The following is a 14,593-nucleotide window of genomic DNA, read 5'->3' as shown; positions in this document are numbered from 1 at the left end:
TGAAAGTCTGTCTGTCAGGATCTCTCTCTGTCCGGATCTCTGTCTGTCTGTCAGGATCTCTGTAACGCGCATAGCGCCTAAACCGTTCGGCCGATTTTTATGAAATTTGGGACAGAATTAGTTTGTAGCATGGGAGTGTGCACCTCGAAGCGATTTTTCGGAAATTCGATGTGGTTCTTTTTCTATTCCAATTTTAAGAACAAAATGATCATAAGATGGACGAGTAAATTGCGAAATTATCATAACATGGAACCGCGACATGAGCACAAGCCAACTAGCGAGATACGAAATTACCATAACGTGGAACCGTAACATGGACACAAGCCAATTGGCGAGATACGAATTTTTCATAACGTGGAACCGTAACATGGGTACAAGCCAATTGGCGAGAAAATTCACCATATATTATTTGTAAATATACAGGCGAACCAAAAGACCTTTCAGTTTTTCTATTACGGGCAAAGCCGTGCGGGTACCACTAGTTACTAATAATAAAGCTGAAGGTCTCTCTGTCTGGATGTCTGGATCTCTGTGACGCGCATAGCGCCTAGACCGTTCTGCCGATTTTCATGAAATTTGGCACAAAGTTAGTTTGTAGCATGGGGGTGTGCACCTCGCAGCGATGTTTCGAAAATTCGATTTTGTTCTTTTTCTATTTCAATTTTATGAACAGTTTCCGGAGCAAAATTATCCTAAGATGGACGAGTAAATTATCCATGACATGGAATGGGAGAGCAAATGAACGTAGCCAAATGGCGAGAAATTCATCATCCATTATTTGTAAATATACAGGCGAACCAAATGACCTTTTAATTTTCTACTACGGGCAAAGCCGTGCGGGTACCACTAGTAAACTATAAAAGAAACACGAATAAAAGTAATTTTTTTACATTTTTCATTCTTTTTCTTCTTTTTTTTACCAAAACGAACTGATAGGTATTTGAAGGGAAATAGTTCACTAATATTATTGGACGTACTTTTCAAGAACATAAGTACATTTTTTATGAAATTATTTTCTCTTTTAATCAGGAATCTGGGAGAATTACAAGCTGACGCCTAAAGTAAAAAATAAATAAATAAATAAATAAAATTTGAAAATTCCTAAACTTAGTGAAGAATGAAGGAATACTTTCTTTCGGTTCATTCGAGATATGAGGATGACGCTCCTGAACTTTAATTTTTATTTTTAAACTTGCGATTCCTTGTCTGAACTCTTAACAATCAGTTTCGGATACGTTTTCAATTTCGATATTCGCTGCCTTTTATTGTATTTATTTTATCTTTGAAATACTCAGTGTTCTCTATCACTCCTCTCAAACTTATCGCACTATTGAGGATCCAAATCCCTCCTTTGGGGTTAATCGCCAACAGGTTCAGAACCACTGGACTACTGCCATTGAGGGCAAAGAATTGAACTTAAAGAAAAAAAAATCAGTTTTAAAAATAAATAAATTTTGTGTTTATTTCAAGAGCAAATATGAAACATAATTTTCGTTTAAACTGATTAATTTAATCTCTTTAGACATCCTTATGCACTAAATACTTTTATCAGTTGATAGATTACCTAAAAAATATCAACCTGAAATATTGCTATAAAAATGCCAAACTGGAAATCTGCTAAACAAATAGTTGTAATATCTTATTTATTTAAAAAATGACTTTTGCATGAAGTAAACCAAATACAATCACATAGTAGAAAATTTAAATTGAAACGAATACAAAATTTACGATTAAACTTGAGTCGTTGTGCAGAATTTGTGAAACAATATGATACAATAGATTACAGTAAATGTTTTTTATTGCATAGAAATTAAGATATTTCCAACGTTTAATTTATTTGTGCTGGTTGGTATGAAACTGAGACAAAATAGCGAAAATTGAAACATCTGGGGGCTTAAGCTTGCATTTTCTGAACTTGTGCGTGCGATGACGAAATATGATACGTACCCCACAAACACATAATGGCGGATAACACTGGGGTTAGAGTGTTATCACAAGATGACTTGACAACTTCGATGAAATACATGAAACCTGCTTTCTTGGATTCTATTGGTCTGTAAGAAAATAGCATAACGGTCAAAACAAATATGAACTGAAAATATCTCTACCAGCAGATTTAAAGTACTACAGAATAGGAGTACTGAAATGTGAACAATTCGGATGATACGTTGATTTTTTGTTTCTGAATTACTTAGCGTAGATTCAAGTCAGTGATCCCTGCTCGTGAGGTGTGAGGCTTACGAAGGTGTATCATATTATTAGACTCACAATGTGTACCCATAATGTGTTGAAATGAATTATAAAAAATAATTAATTACATCTTTCTTTTACAATCCCGTGTGGTACTGTGAGTGTTTAAGTTGAAAACAGCATAATATAGTTTTCAGAACTATAGTTTCACTTAATCGTGATGTTGATAGCGATTTACAGTTGACAGGAAGGTTGCTTACAAATAATATTTTTTCTTCCTACCTGAACCTGATCGAATGTCACTTAGAACAACAGCTCCCCATTTCAGCAAAAGATGTTTCACAAAATTATTTTTGCTCCTTTTAAGCAATTCTTTATTTTTATCGTATTTTTTCCTCCAAAAATGATGTGCTTTATATCACTTCAATGCGTTTTATGCTAAACGTCATGATTCAAAAATCAAATACCGGAAAAGTACTGATAAAGCTGTAGTAGTATTTTTAGCTTTGTAAATATAATTGCAAGATATTTTTCGCAATTGAGTCAGCAATATGTAACGCTATTGTTGATTTATTTTCACAGATGCAATTTTAACTCACCATCTCATAAAAACAATTGAAACTAAGCTAAAGAAAAGTGGATCGCCTCCCAAAAGACATTTTCAAAATCTAGTTCGAAATAAAATGCGTAAAAGTAAAACAACTCCTTTACAACAAATATCAATCAATAAATTAATTTGTTCTACGAGGCATGTTTTTAAAAATAAGTACCGTTTTAAAATAAAAAAGGAACAAGTATAGATGGAGCGATGAAATTTATTGATCAAAAATCTACCTCCCTCACGCAGTTTTTCGATACTGCTCCCGTGATTTTCCAGGCATATGTTATAGCGTGGTACAGGTTTTTGCATACCTAATCGTAAGAAGTTGTATGGTCAACCATTCGGTAACATGTTCTCTGAGCTCATCATTGATGTTATGCCGAAACAAATGAAAGTTGCTGCGAGCGATGTCGGGGCAGTACGAAAGATGTTCAAAAACGTCCAAAGCCATGTAAGAGCCCACATGGTTGGCTACACAAGCAGCAACTTTCTACGAATAGGTATACAAAAACCTGTACCACGTTTTGCCTAATGCTTGGAAAATTACGGCAACAATGTCGAAAAATAGCGTAAATGAGGTAGATTTCTGTCCAATGAATTTGTTAACTCTATCTGTACGTGTTCCTTTTTTTTTAATTTCAAAACGGTACTATCTTTAAAAACATGCCTTGTATACTTTCATACTAAAGCACTGCACCGGGAACATAATTCGAAACTCGTGGCCCATCAATAGCGCGTTTGATTCAGAACCAGATAGCTCCACATTCTAATCCTGGCATTGCAGTCGTGCTTAGAAAAGAGATTAGTTGAGCAAGTTGTTGTGACCATGGATAGTGACCTTACCTCCATGGTTGTCACACGTTGTTCAGCTTTGATTCGTTTACCTGACAGGTATTTTTTCTGGTTTAATCCCATGAAATGCAGAAATGTGAATTTCTTTGTATATCAAATAGACAGCATCTAAAAATGCTGCCATCTGGCAGCTTGATGAGGTGTAAAGCACAGACAACCGCAGTATTTTTGGAGCTTCTGCGATTCCCGCTGAATTTTTCAGGGCAACCAGAAGTGCTAGATCACTGACAAAGACCTCTCAGCTTCGACCAATCGTAAGTGGCAAATAGTAAGTGGCAGAAGAGAGCTTCTACAGCTCGTGCTGTTTACTCTGGCAGTTCTAAGCATGGGCGTAGCCAGAATCCCCGTTAGGGAGGGAAAACATAGGCGCAAAAAATATTGTGGCTTTTATAGTTGCCCCCGCCCCCCAGTACGGACCTCGGAAATTGCTCGAAATTATAGTACTCCCCTTTCCCGTCGAAAAATCATTTTATGTTATTTTTAAACAGATGCTGGTGGAGGGGGTGTATATGGCTATTTCCCGGAAGTTTTTCGAACTTGAAGTCCAAAGATTATAATTTTAACTTATCTTTGGTGATATTTGGAAAGAGCGTGGGAATGGAAGGTTCTCTTCTAGGGAGGGGCAGTTTCACCTCCCTGCCCCCTCTGACTACGCCATGGCTCTTAGAATAGACTTTTTTTTCATACTGTCCACGGGATATGTTCATGGTCCATTGACTCCGACCATTTTCTGTGTCTAGTACTTCAAGGTCTGTGAGGACAACTACATCACTATTTCGTTTTTCACAGGAGTCATTAGAGCCCACAGACCATCTGTTTCAGACTCAAATACGTTACCGCTGGGCCGCGATTCAGACTCAACCTTATAATAAATGAACATTTGTCAACCTACTTACCGCTCTGTGTACCCATAAGCAAAGACCAAAATACCCAATACGGACGGAATCCACAAGGACATCATATAAGTGGACACCCAAGCAAAATAAAAAGCAATCTTCTCTCCAAAGTAATCCTTGACCTCGTGAATGGGGTGTTTGTGGCATAGCGTTGCCCATTTCTTACTCAATACGAGTCGCAGATCTTCATGAGTTGGTGAATCTGGTGAAGATTCCTCGTGGTTAGCTAATTTCAAGCTTCTGGGTTCTACAGCTGAAGCGTCGTGCACGGGGAAAGCATCTTGAAACACTCCAATCATCAACAGGTACAACAAACCTAGGGAGAGCCAAAAATTTGTAACTATTTCGCTGATTTAAGCTGTTGGTAGATAACAGATTATCCACGCCTTAATGGAGGCTCATCAAAAGACTCGATGACAAAGCGGAGATCGCGTATGGTCTGAAAAAGGTTAAAGCCTTTTACGTAGCACCCTTTGGAAAAATAAAACCCCTCTTGAATAGACTAATTAAATCACTTACAGTTATGATAACTTTTCAGTTACGTTAACTTCTTGTACACAGTGACGTCTGAAGACGTATTTCAAGGGACATTGCAGACTATCTGACATTTTATACGTCTTCCATCCGTCTTTTATTTCATGTGCTATTGTATGCTGCCCTCTTCTAGAGGTCATTTATTTCATTCCCTGTTGCAGGCAGATCACGACGCTCTGCCTGCTGATTGAAAAAGTCTGCAGGCTATTTCTTAGTTGGATGAGGAAGGGGGGGGGGGGGGGCAAAAAGTTTTAAGGAAAAAAAATCTTAAAATTCAACAGTCGAAGATTTGTACTTTTTTGGGGGGGGGGGGGCACATAATATACAGGTAGCATGCACTAGTAGTTTTTAAGTTTAACTTCTTTTTTTTAAAGAATATTTTGGTGCTAATTAAGATTTTAATTCATCAAATGTTGGTTTATCTTACAAATTTTTTTAGGGTTTTTTAATCTGTGCCTCAGACTGTTGGAAAAATTCTGCAATTAGTATTTCATGCGCTGTTATCGACTGGTGTTTCCGAGACGTCCGTCGTTCAGGATGCCATTGTAGATTAACGTTTCTAAAACGTCAGTCATTTCACGTGCCTTTGTAGACTGGCGTCTCTGAAACGTATGCATTTTATGTGCCACTGCAGGCTGACGTCTCCGATACGTCAGCCATTTATGGCTCATTGTAAATTGGTGACTCCCAGATGGCCGCCGATTCACGTGCAATTGTAGATTGGCGTCTTCAAGATTAACGGTTCTAAGACGTCAGTAAATTCATGTGCTTTTGGAGGCTGGCGTCTCCGAAACGTACGTCTTTTCATGTACCACTGTCGACTGATGTCTCCGATACGCCAGTCATTTCACGCTCATTGTCAACTGACATTTCCGAGACTGCAATCATCTCATCTGCCACTGGAGATTGACGTCTCCGAGACGTCATTCAGTTCATTTTTCATCATAGAATGGTGTTCCCAAGACGTCAATCATTTCGTGTCCCATTGTAGACTGGCGTCTCCAAGAAATCATTTTTTCATGTATATTACAGATTCTTTATTGTCTCTGAGACGTCATTGTATGAAAACGTGTTAATATCAGGCAACAATAACTGCAGAATCAGGAAAAAATCAAAATAATTGCTCTGCCACGGAAGAGATGGCGGAGGAACTGGAAGCGGAAACAGTACACTTCATTTTGTAATATGTAGGATCAGTGAGAACGCGCAAGAAGTACAAACTTGACTGCTTGCGCGTTTTCGCTGATCCGACCTTTTTCAGGGTGACAAGAAATAACTTGGACACACATGATACATTATAATTTTAATGTTAATGAAAATATACTTCAAACTAAATATGTGAATGCATTATTCCGTCTAATATATTTAAATTTTCAACGTGGCTACCTTTAGCTTTAAGTCAGAGCTTCAAACGTGTCACAAAATATTCGGCTATGGGTCGCAACTCACTTACTGATACTTTATTCCAATCCTCGCCTAAGGATTTCTTTAGGAATGCCAAAATTTTATCAGTACCTTCAATTTTTGAGCTGAGATTGTCTTCACATTGTCATCCATCATCGTGTGAAGGTAACTTCAGCTTCCGACCTCTAACCCTGTGATGGCTATCATAGACTGATGATCTTTAATAAAAGTGAAACTTCAGTCTCTAGATGTCATACGAGTTCTATGGTATTAGTTTGTAAATTCTTTCTAACAGTATAGTTTTTTGCACAATTACTTTCTACTACTATAACGTATTTAGCAAGCATTTTTCTAAATGAATAAAAATAAAATAAGAACTTGCCTGTACTTCTTGGAACTTTCTTTTTTGTACCTTCTATTGTATTGATGTTAATAAGAATATTGTATACCTGTAAAGAAAGAAGTATTAGCTGCATAACCAGTTTTGCTCGTTCGATAATTGCTGTACATTAAGTTTTTCAAAAGGGCTTGATAACATTAGAAGATTGATTGCACTTATGGTTCAAACAAAATAAAAATGTTTTTTTTTATTTTGTTGTTTAATCAAAATTAAATTCAGCAAATTTAGAGTAAAATAAACGCTACGTACTAATAAATAACGAATTGCAGACGACAGTCTCAAATCTTCTATTCCTTCAGCATTTTTAAAAGTGAATAAATCTGCGCAGCTTATTTGAAAGGGGGCTGAAACTTGGAATTCTGGAAAAGATAAATATAATACAATCATAGAGTTTAATGAGTTTTTTTTTTTTTTTTTTGTGGAAATTAAATGTGAACGAGCATGTTGTGAGGTACAAATTTGAAATTATATTTTATGCATATGTTTTGGGTTACAATGATACAAGAGACATCTTTTCAGGTCGAAAAAGGTTTGAATTTTGGACATAAGAAACAGACATGTTGAATTTTTTGTTTTTTGGTAACTGATAGTTATAGAGATGAGTGGATGAAAGGGCTACATGACATATGCTAAAAGTAGCAGAAACAATTTTTCCGCTTGTCATTATTATTATTTTTTTGAACAATCAGGAATTGCTAATTGGGTTGCTTCCCATTTTTCAAAAACATTTTTTTCTGAAAGAGCATCGTCAAAAACAATCAAAAATCAAATAAGAATATAGATTTAAAATGGGAAAAAATGGAGAAAAAATTCACGAGGTGTTGTATCCTGGGGGAAGGAAGGGAGTGGGAGGTTCAACGAAAAGGAGTGGAACTAAGGGAACAGTTCCGATAAGTCTGGGATGCTTTATTACTTTAAAAGTAAGTTAAATTAGTTACAACACTACAGTGTTCAAAATCGTATTGAGTGTGAGCTGTATTTTAATGATTTGAAAACAACAAGTTGGTTGGAAAATCTCTTAACAGTATTGAGACCGATGCTTTTATCTTAAGTGTTTTTCAAACTTAAAAAATATTATGGTGAAAATCTGTTCTCAAAATTACTTTTATTTTCTTCTGCTGGGATCTTTGACTTCTTCCTTTGAAATTTTCTGTTGACTTCAGGTGTCCTTGAAAATATCTGAAAAATGTCAAAGTTCTCTTCAACAGCACTGAAAGAATGACACTATTACGTGCTTCCAAGATCTAAGTTTGATGAAAAATGTTTTTTTCCATTGCCCAGTAGTAATACAAATATAGGATACATAATGAATTGCAAAAATAGCGTCAAAGCATTTTAGTAATTTTATGGTCATTTTAGGTGTTTATTCTCTTTTTCAGTTTTTCACCCTCCTTATAGGAAGAAAATTGAAATTACATGCTTAATAAAGAAAGAACCCGTGAACGCCAGACCTATGTCATAGTATAAAGGCCCAAAATTTTTCTGCGTAAGCATATCACAACAGGTAAGAAAGGTTTTACTATTATTTAAGTCGCGCTGGCTTTAGCAGGAAGCAGGTAGCAAAAGTTACGTCAAAAACTGAGTCATTCCATGTCAAGCGTCTTCGTCGTCTCCACTCGACCATCTCCGATTTCAAAGACATCTCATAGAGGTCAAGACATGGCCTTTGAAACTCACCTACTATACGAATTTTCAGCTTCCGAGACCCAAATTCTGACGATGTAGGATCGATAAAAAGGACTCCAAAATGGCGGATCAGCTTTGTGAAACGAATTGTCATGTTTAGCACGATTCCCCCGTTGGAGGCCATTCTGGAGCCCACTTTTTTTTTCTTTTTGAGGTTGCCTAGATCCTCATGATCCTCGGAATCTGAAACGTTGCACTAGTTTCAAGGGCGTGTCTGCACCTCTCTAGAACGTCCTTCAAATGGGAGATGGTTGGATGGGAACCACTAGGTCACGTGACATGGAATGAAGCTATGATGTTTAGCTTTTGCAGCAATTTTACGTACCTTTGCTACCTGTTTCTTGCCAAAGCTAACGCGACTCAGTTTAAATAATAGCGAACCTTTCTTACCCGCTATGATGTCCTTACGCAAAACAATTTTGGGTCTTTATACTATGACGTAGGTCTGGCACTTATGAGTTCTTGGACTATAACTAGAGCAATATAAAAGCACCCACCCCTAAAAAAAAGAAAAAAAAAACAGAAGACAGAAATTTATTTACAACGCTCACAAAATACAGCAATCTATTTCAATGCAGCAACCTCGAAATTATTAACAAATTCAACTACAGGGAGCTACGAGTGTAACATTCTCCACTAAGGAAATGCAAGTTTCTAAGCTCTTCCAGACATAATGTATTTTTGATTGTTATGTGCTGCAATGTGTCCCAAACTGAAAAGGAGGGTGGGCTGAAGAAAAACATGATTAAAGCTTTAACTTTTGTGACACGATGTAGCAAAAAAGCAGTGCGCGGATCGGCAGCTCTATTAAACACAAAAAAACTTTTGAAAAATGATTATTTATAAGTTGTTGAATCGTCGTTTGTCACCACTTACCTCCAACACTGGTAGTTCAACCCTGAATACTTCAGCTTCTCTGTACAAACGTTCTAACGGGCAGTAAATTTTCACGAAAATTTGTTTCCCAACCCTCTGTTCCTCCACAAGCAATGACTCGTATTCTAATTTTTCGATGTATTTCTTCCGAAGGGAGATCTTGATTTCTTTTCTAGTATTGTTGTCTTGGCGTTTGTAGTTGGGGTCCTCATACACCAATATGTAATGAATTTGATCCATATTTAGTATCTGAAGGGAAAAGAATGCTATTTAGAACACAATGTACTTCATAAGAGAAGTTGCTGTACCCACGGACAAAATTTATTTTTTAATTTTTGCTGGTCTCTGTAAATCGATCGGTAAATTTTCTGGTAGAATCTGCAACTTATCATCGACTTTGGCAATTTTTTTCAGGAGAAAATATCAAAGCTTTCAACTGCAAAAAAGTTCTTTAAAATCACCTTTTTTGTCCACGGATAGAACACCCCGTTCACCCCACGGACAGTGGCCTTTGTACCCATGGACTTATAAAAATAATAACTAATAAATAGGTCTGAGGAACTCAATTATACTCAATACATTTTCATAAGCCATTTTAAACTGAAGTGTTTCAGACATCCATTGAAAATTACATAAAACAAAAAAATCCAACAGAAGTCCAACTTTGAAAATTAACCGAATACCCCTTTTATTCCCTTTTTTAAATTATCCTTAGCTTTTTACATCACTAAACTCTTTAAAAAAATATTATTCTTAAGAGAGCATAATAAATTTTTAAACGAAAAATTAACTAGATACATGATTAGTATGGCTCTCTATGTACCTATATAATGATTTCAATTTAAATGAAAATCGAAACCTTTAACAAAATTAACCCATTACAAAAAACTCAGACCCAAAAACTTAACAAAAACCCAGAAAAGTTGACTTCAAATGAAAACAGCTGGGATTGACGGTCGCAGGTCCTACAAAAAGTGGGTGTTACTTCAACACTACACTGGTGTGCAAAAATTAAGGACGAGACGGTTTTTCAATATAACTTTGTACAAAAGCTTTCCAAATCAACACATTTAATACCGTAAGATTCCCAATGCGTAAGGACATGTGTAATGTAAGCAACACTTACTAAAAGAGAAATCAGAGGGATAAAAAGAAGCTTTATTGAAAAAGTAGCATGGAGCGCAATGCGACTGAAGGCCGAAACATCCCTGTGATGGGTGTCCAGCAAGAAACATGCGGTCTTTAGTAGGGCATATGATCTCCCCCGACTGCTAGGCAGGTTTCACAGCGTCTGCCCATGCTGAGAATGAGGGTGTCAATGAATTGTTGAGGCATTGCTGCCCATTCGTCTTGCAGCGCCAATCGAAGCTCCCGAATCGTTACTGGTGGTAAGGTACGAGCTGCCAAGCGTCTGCCTAGAAAATCCCCTACATGCTCGATGGGATTGAGATCCGGAGACCGTGCCGGCCAATCCATACGTTCAATATCCTCACTCTTTAAGAGCTGTTCGGCAGCTACTGTGCGATGACATGGTGCATTGTCGTCCATGAAAAGGAACTGCGGACCCATAGTGCCTCTAAAAAGACGCACATATGGAAGAAGAATCTCGTTACAATAACGGGTCCCGTTGACTGAACCTGCGTCGAAGATGTGAAGGTCTGTACGACTACCAAGCATGATGCCTCCCCAAACGAGAACATCGCGACCTCCATACCTGTCCCTTTCAATGACGTTCGAGGGATGATTGCGGCTTCCCCGCTCTCTCCGGATGAGTATGCGATGAGAATCGCTGACTGAATCTGCTCTGTAAAGAGTACTCGTAACCATTCATTGTCTCTCCAATGCCGGTGTTCCCGGCACCACAGAGAACGCCTTCTCCGATGGGCAGGCGTTAGAGGTATACACCGTATAGGGCGTCGTGCAAACAGATAGCCACCGTGCAGTCTTCTGGCCACGGTAAAACGCGATATCGGTCGTCCAGTCGCCTGTGTCGTGTCTAGCGATTTCTCCCGCTGTCTGCCGCCTGTTTCTTCTGGCCTGTAAGACAGGCCGGTCATCTGCGGGTGTGGTTCCTCGTGGACGACCCCCTACTGAACCCCCGGATAGCTGTTCCTGTAGTTTGAAATTGTCTCCAAAGTCGTGAAACGATGCTGTGAGCAATTCCGAACTCTGCAGCCACACTTGTCACACTGCGGCCCTTCCTCCAACTTCCCAATGATTCGACCTCGGGTAAAAGCATCCAGATGTCGTCTAACAGATTGATTATTCGCCATTTCTCGCTGAGGCAGCAACTCGGTGTGATTTTAACTGCTATACGGCGTGCAATATCTTTGCCAGAAATACTGATCTTACACCGACAACATGCTTTATACTACTCAGACACTCCCCCATTACGTCTGCCTGCATATCTGCGCATGTGCTACCGTACATCACCTTACTTAATCTCCTGATTGGTCTTTCTGTCCGCTCTGCCTCTTCGTTCAGCTGATATATTCTAATTTTTCGACTTCGTCCTAAATTTTTGCAGACCAGTGTATATCTTCAAGCCCTACTTCATCATCATTGTTGAAAGTAATTTCGGACGTTGATGACAAGGCACCATTTTGAGATACCTCACATTGTAAGAAAACTCAGGTGTGACCCAAGGACACTAAAAATTGCCGTCCGTGGGTACACATGGTTATGTGTCCTTGGGTACAAAGGTACGCCATTTTGGTTTTGCAAGCCAGTCACATCGACAAGACCACAGTTTCACGACATTAAAAATCAGAAATAACACCTTCAAAACATAGGGAAATACGATGCTTACAACAAAAGTGAATAATACAATCCTCAACGTACCAAGAAAAAAAAAAGAAATTGTACATGTGTGTGTTTTTTTACTTAGATCCTACTAAAACTGAAAAAATGTGATAAAATCTTACATGTTCGTTTGATGGCGCTGAAAACTTCTGGGGTACTGGAGAGGGCTGAGACACATACGTTGAACCCCTTATTCAATCTCTCCCGACAATACCCGGAATTTCCCGACCAACGTCCGTAGATACAACCGTCCATAGGTACAGCGGCTTCCCCTATTCATGAATCTTACCAGGAATCTACACGAATAGCGTAATAATGAAAAAAAAAAATAGTTGAAATAGTTAGCAATCGAAAGAGCATAAGGAAACATGTTTTTGATGAAAAAATTATTTGTCCTCTTGCCCCCGTTATCAAGAAATAAAGTCTTACAATCTGCCAAAATTTTAAGAAAAGCGCCAAATTAAAACACTTGGCGGAATACCGATTTTTCGCCGACGATTTCACCATCTGCTTCTGAAAGGATATTCATCTGTAAAGCGTGTGAAAGATATCTCCCCTTACTCACCAAAACTAGCTCAATTTGGCGACTGTCCTTAAAATTTCGGCACACTTTAAGACCTCATATTTTGCTAACGGGGACAAGAGGGCAAATTATTTATGCTTTCACAAACATGTCTTGCTATGCTGTGCTCTTTCAATTGCTACTAATTTAATTTGTTTCGCAATATTACATTATCTTTTGGTTTTTTGGTTAGAATGACGTAATTGTTTAATGAAAGAAAGGTCGTTGCTACATTGTATTATTAACGACGGTTGGAAAAAAAAAGAAAAAGTGAAAAAACAATAGAAAACTCTCCTTTTATACAGAAGCATTCCGGGTTATGTGTTTTTGTGTGTGTGCTGTTGCATTTATATATTAAGGTTACCACTCTGTCCTATTCCACCGAGTCTTTTAAGACTCCTTGGAATCAGATTGAGCGGTAACCGTAGAAGATAGAACTTGAATACTGCATTACCACTTGCGAATGCAGTTCCACAATTCCGAAGAGGGACCAAAATTTGTAAATTTTTATTGATAACTTTGCTTTGTTGAAGATGATAAGAAATCTGAAAAATATTATGATGCATTGATGACGTAGGGATAATTTTTTGAAGCCATAAGTCAGCTGAAAAAAAAAAAAAAAAGCTGTGGCCCAGACTTATGCATAATATTTTCATAATTTAATTTGTGTAGTTATGCTTTCTTTCTTAATGGGCAAAATAATGTATATGAGGAAGGACCCTCTGCAACGTCTGCCTCAATCACATGTGGTCATTACCGGGGTCTGGACACAAACTTTCTTGCACAGCTTTGCTCTTCAAGTTAATGTTGAACTCCCAGAACTCTGTGGCTAAACCCTTCTTCAATACGCTTAGGGCAGTTTATTGCACTCATTATTAAAACTATCTGTGAAACAGTGCTTCCAGCATGTAAATGAGTTTTACATCGTTGCTTTAAAATTCTCGCAAAACATATTTCCGTTTAATACTTAAATCATTTCAAGTTGCTTCAAGTTTTCTTTTACTAAATTATTGCTTTTTCGACGTCATATGGACTTGGAAAAAACCGCACACGGTTTTAGAAGCACTTGTAATTTCCCAAAATACGCTCGATGGAATACTAATAGCTCAGCTGCATCTACTTTGACGTTTCAAAGTCTGATTTTATAGAGAGAAATAAAGGTAAATTAATTAGTTTTTAATGTAATTTTAGCATAAAAAATCACGATTGTGCAATTATTTTCAGAGACCCCAGTAAAATGGGTCACGTGATTGATCGGAGCAAATGAAAATGACAAAAGAAATCGCTCACGCCAGGCTAAGGTCAAAGTCATATTCTAAAGCGTTCTTCTTGATTGTTCAAAAAGTGCTGCCACGGGAGCCACATTTATGCATCCCGCGGGACGCGTGAGCATCGATTTTTGTATTATCTTTCCTTTCGGAGATATTTTACGCGTCATAAAGCGCAAAAGACAATTCTGACATTTTTATAAATAACATAAACTACTTTGAAGAGATGTTAATAACTGTTTAAGCTAACGTTGTAATTGATTTTCTGAAATTATCTCTTTGCTGCAAATAGCTCTTTAAATTTCTGTCATGTACAGGATATCGAATGTGTTAATACACTTGAGTATAAAATCACAACATTGAAGCGAAAAATATTAATTAAGAATTTTTTTTTTTTTCGAAATTTCATTTTTTTAAAATTTTCTCTTGGAACTCATTTCAACTTATAATACTTATAAGAGCTTCGATGTTTTCCGTATTTTCAAGGGTAATTCCAAACAATTACTTACTTAGTCTGGTTAT

At 37.5% G+C, this 14,593-nt stretch overlaps 1 protein-coding gene across 1 annotated transcript in view; it reads right to left on the bottom strand.

The window, feature by feature from the left end:
• LOC129216753 (anoctamin-7-like) overlaps positions 1-14,593 on the bottom strand; it is a 58,077-nt gene that overhangs the window by 36,510 nt on the left and 6,974 nt on the right. The window contains exons 2-5 of the mRNA XM_054850970.1: positions 9,440-9,688; positions 6,866-6,926; positions 4,540-4,855; positions 1,948-2,054 (exon numbers count right to left, since the gene is read on the bottom strand). Of these exons, the coding sequence (XP_054706945.1) occupies positions 1,948-2,054; positions 4,540-4,855; positions 6,866-6,926; positions 9,440-9,688 (733 nt within the window). The remainder of the gene's footprint in view (positions 1-1,947; positions 2,055-4,539; positions 4,856-6,865; positions 6,927-9,439; positions 9,689-14,593) is intronic.

Source organism: Uloborus diversus, chromosome 2 (genome assembly GCF_026930045.1).
Source record: "Uloborus diversus isolate 005 chromosome 2, Udiv.v.3.1, whole genome shotgun sequence".
Taxonomy (NCBI): Eukaryota; Metazoa; Arthropoda; class Arachnida; order Araneae; family Uloboridae; genus Uloborus; species Uloborus diversus.
Note: the sequence above shows the minus strand (reverse complement) of the source record. Positions and strands in the feature narration are given on the sequence as shown.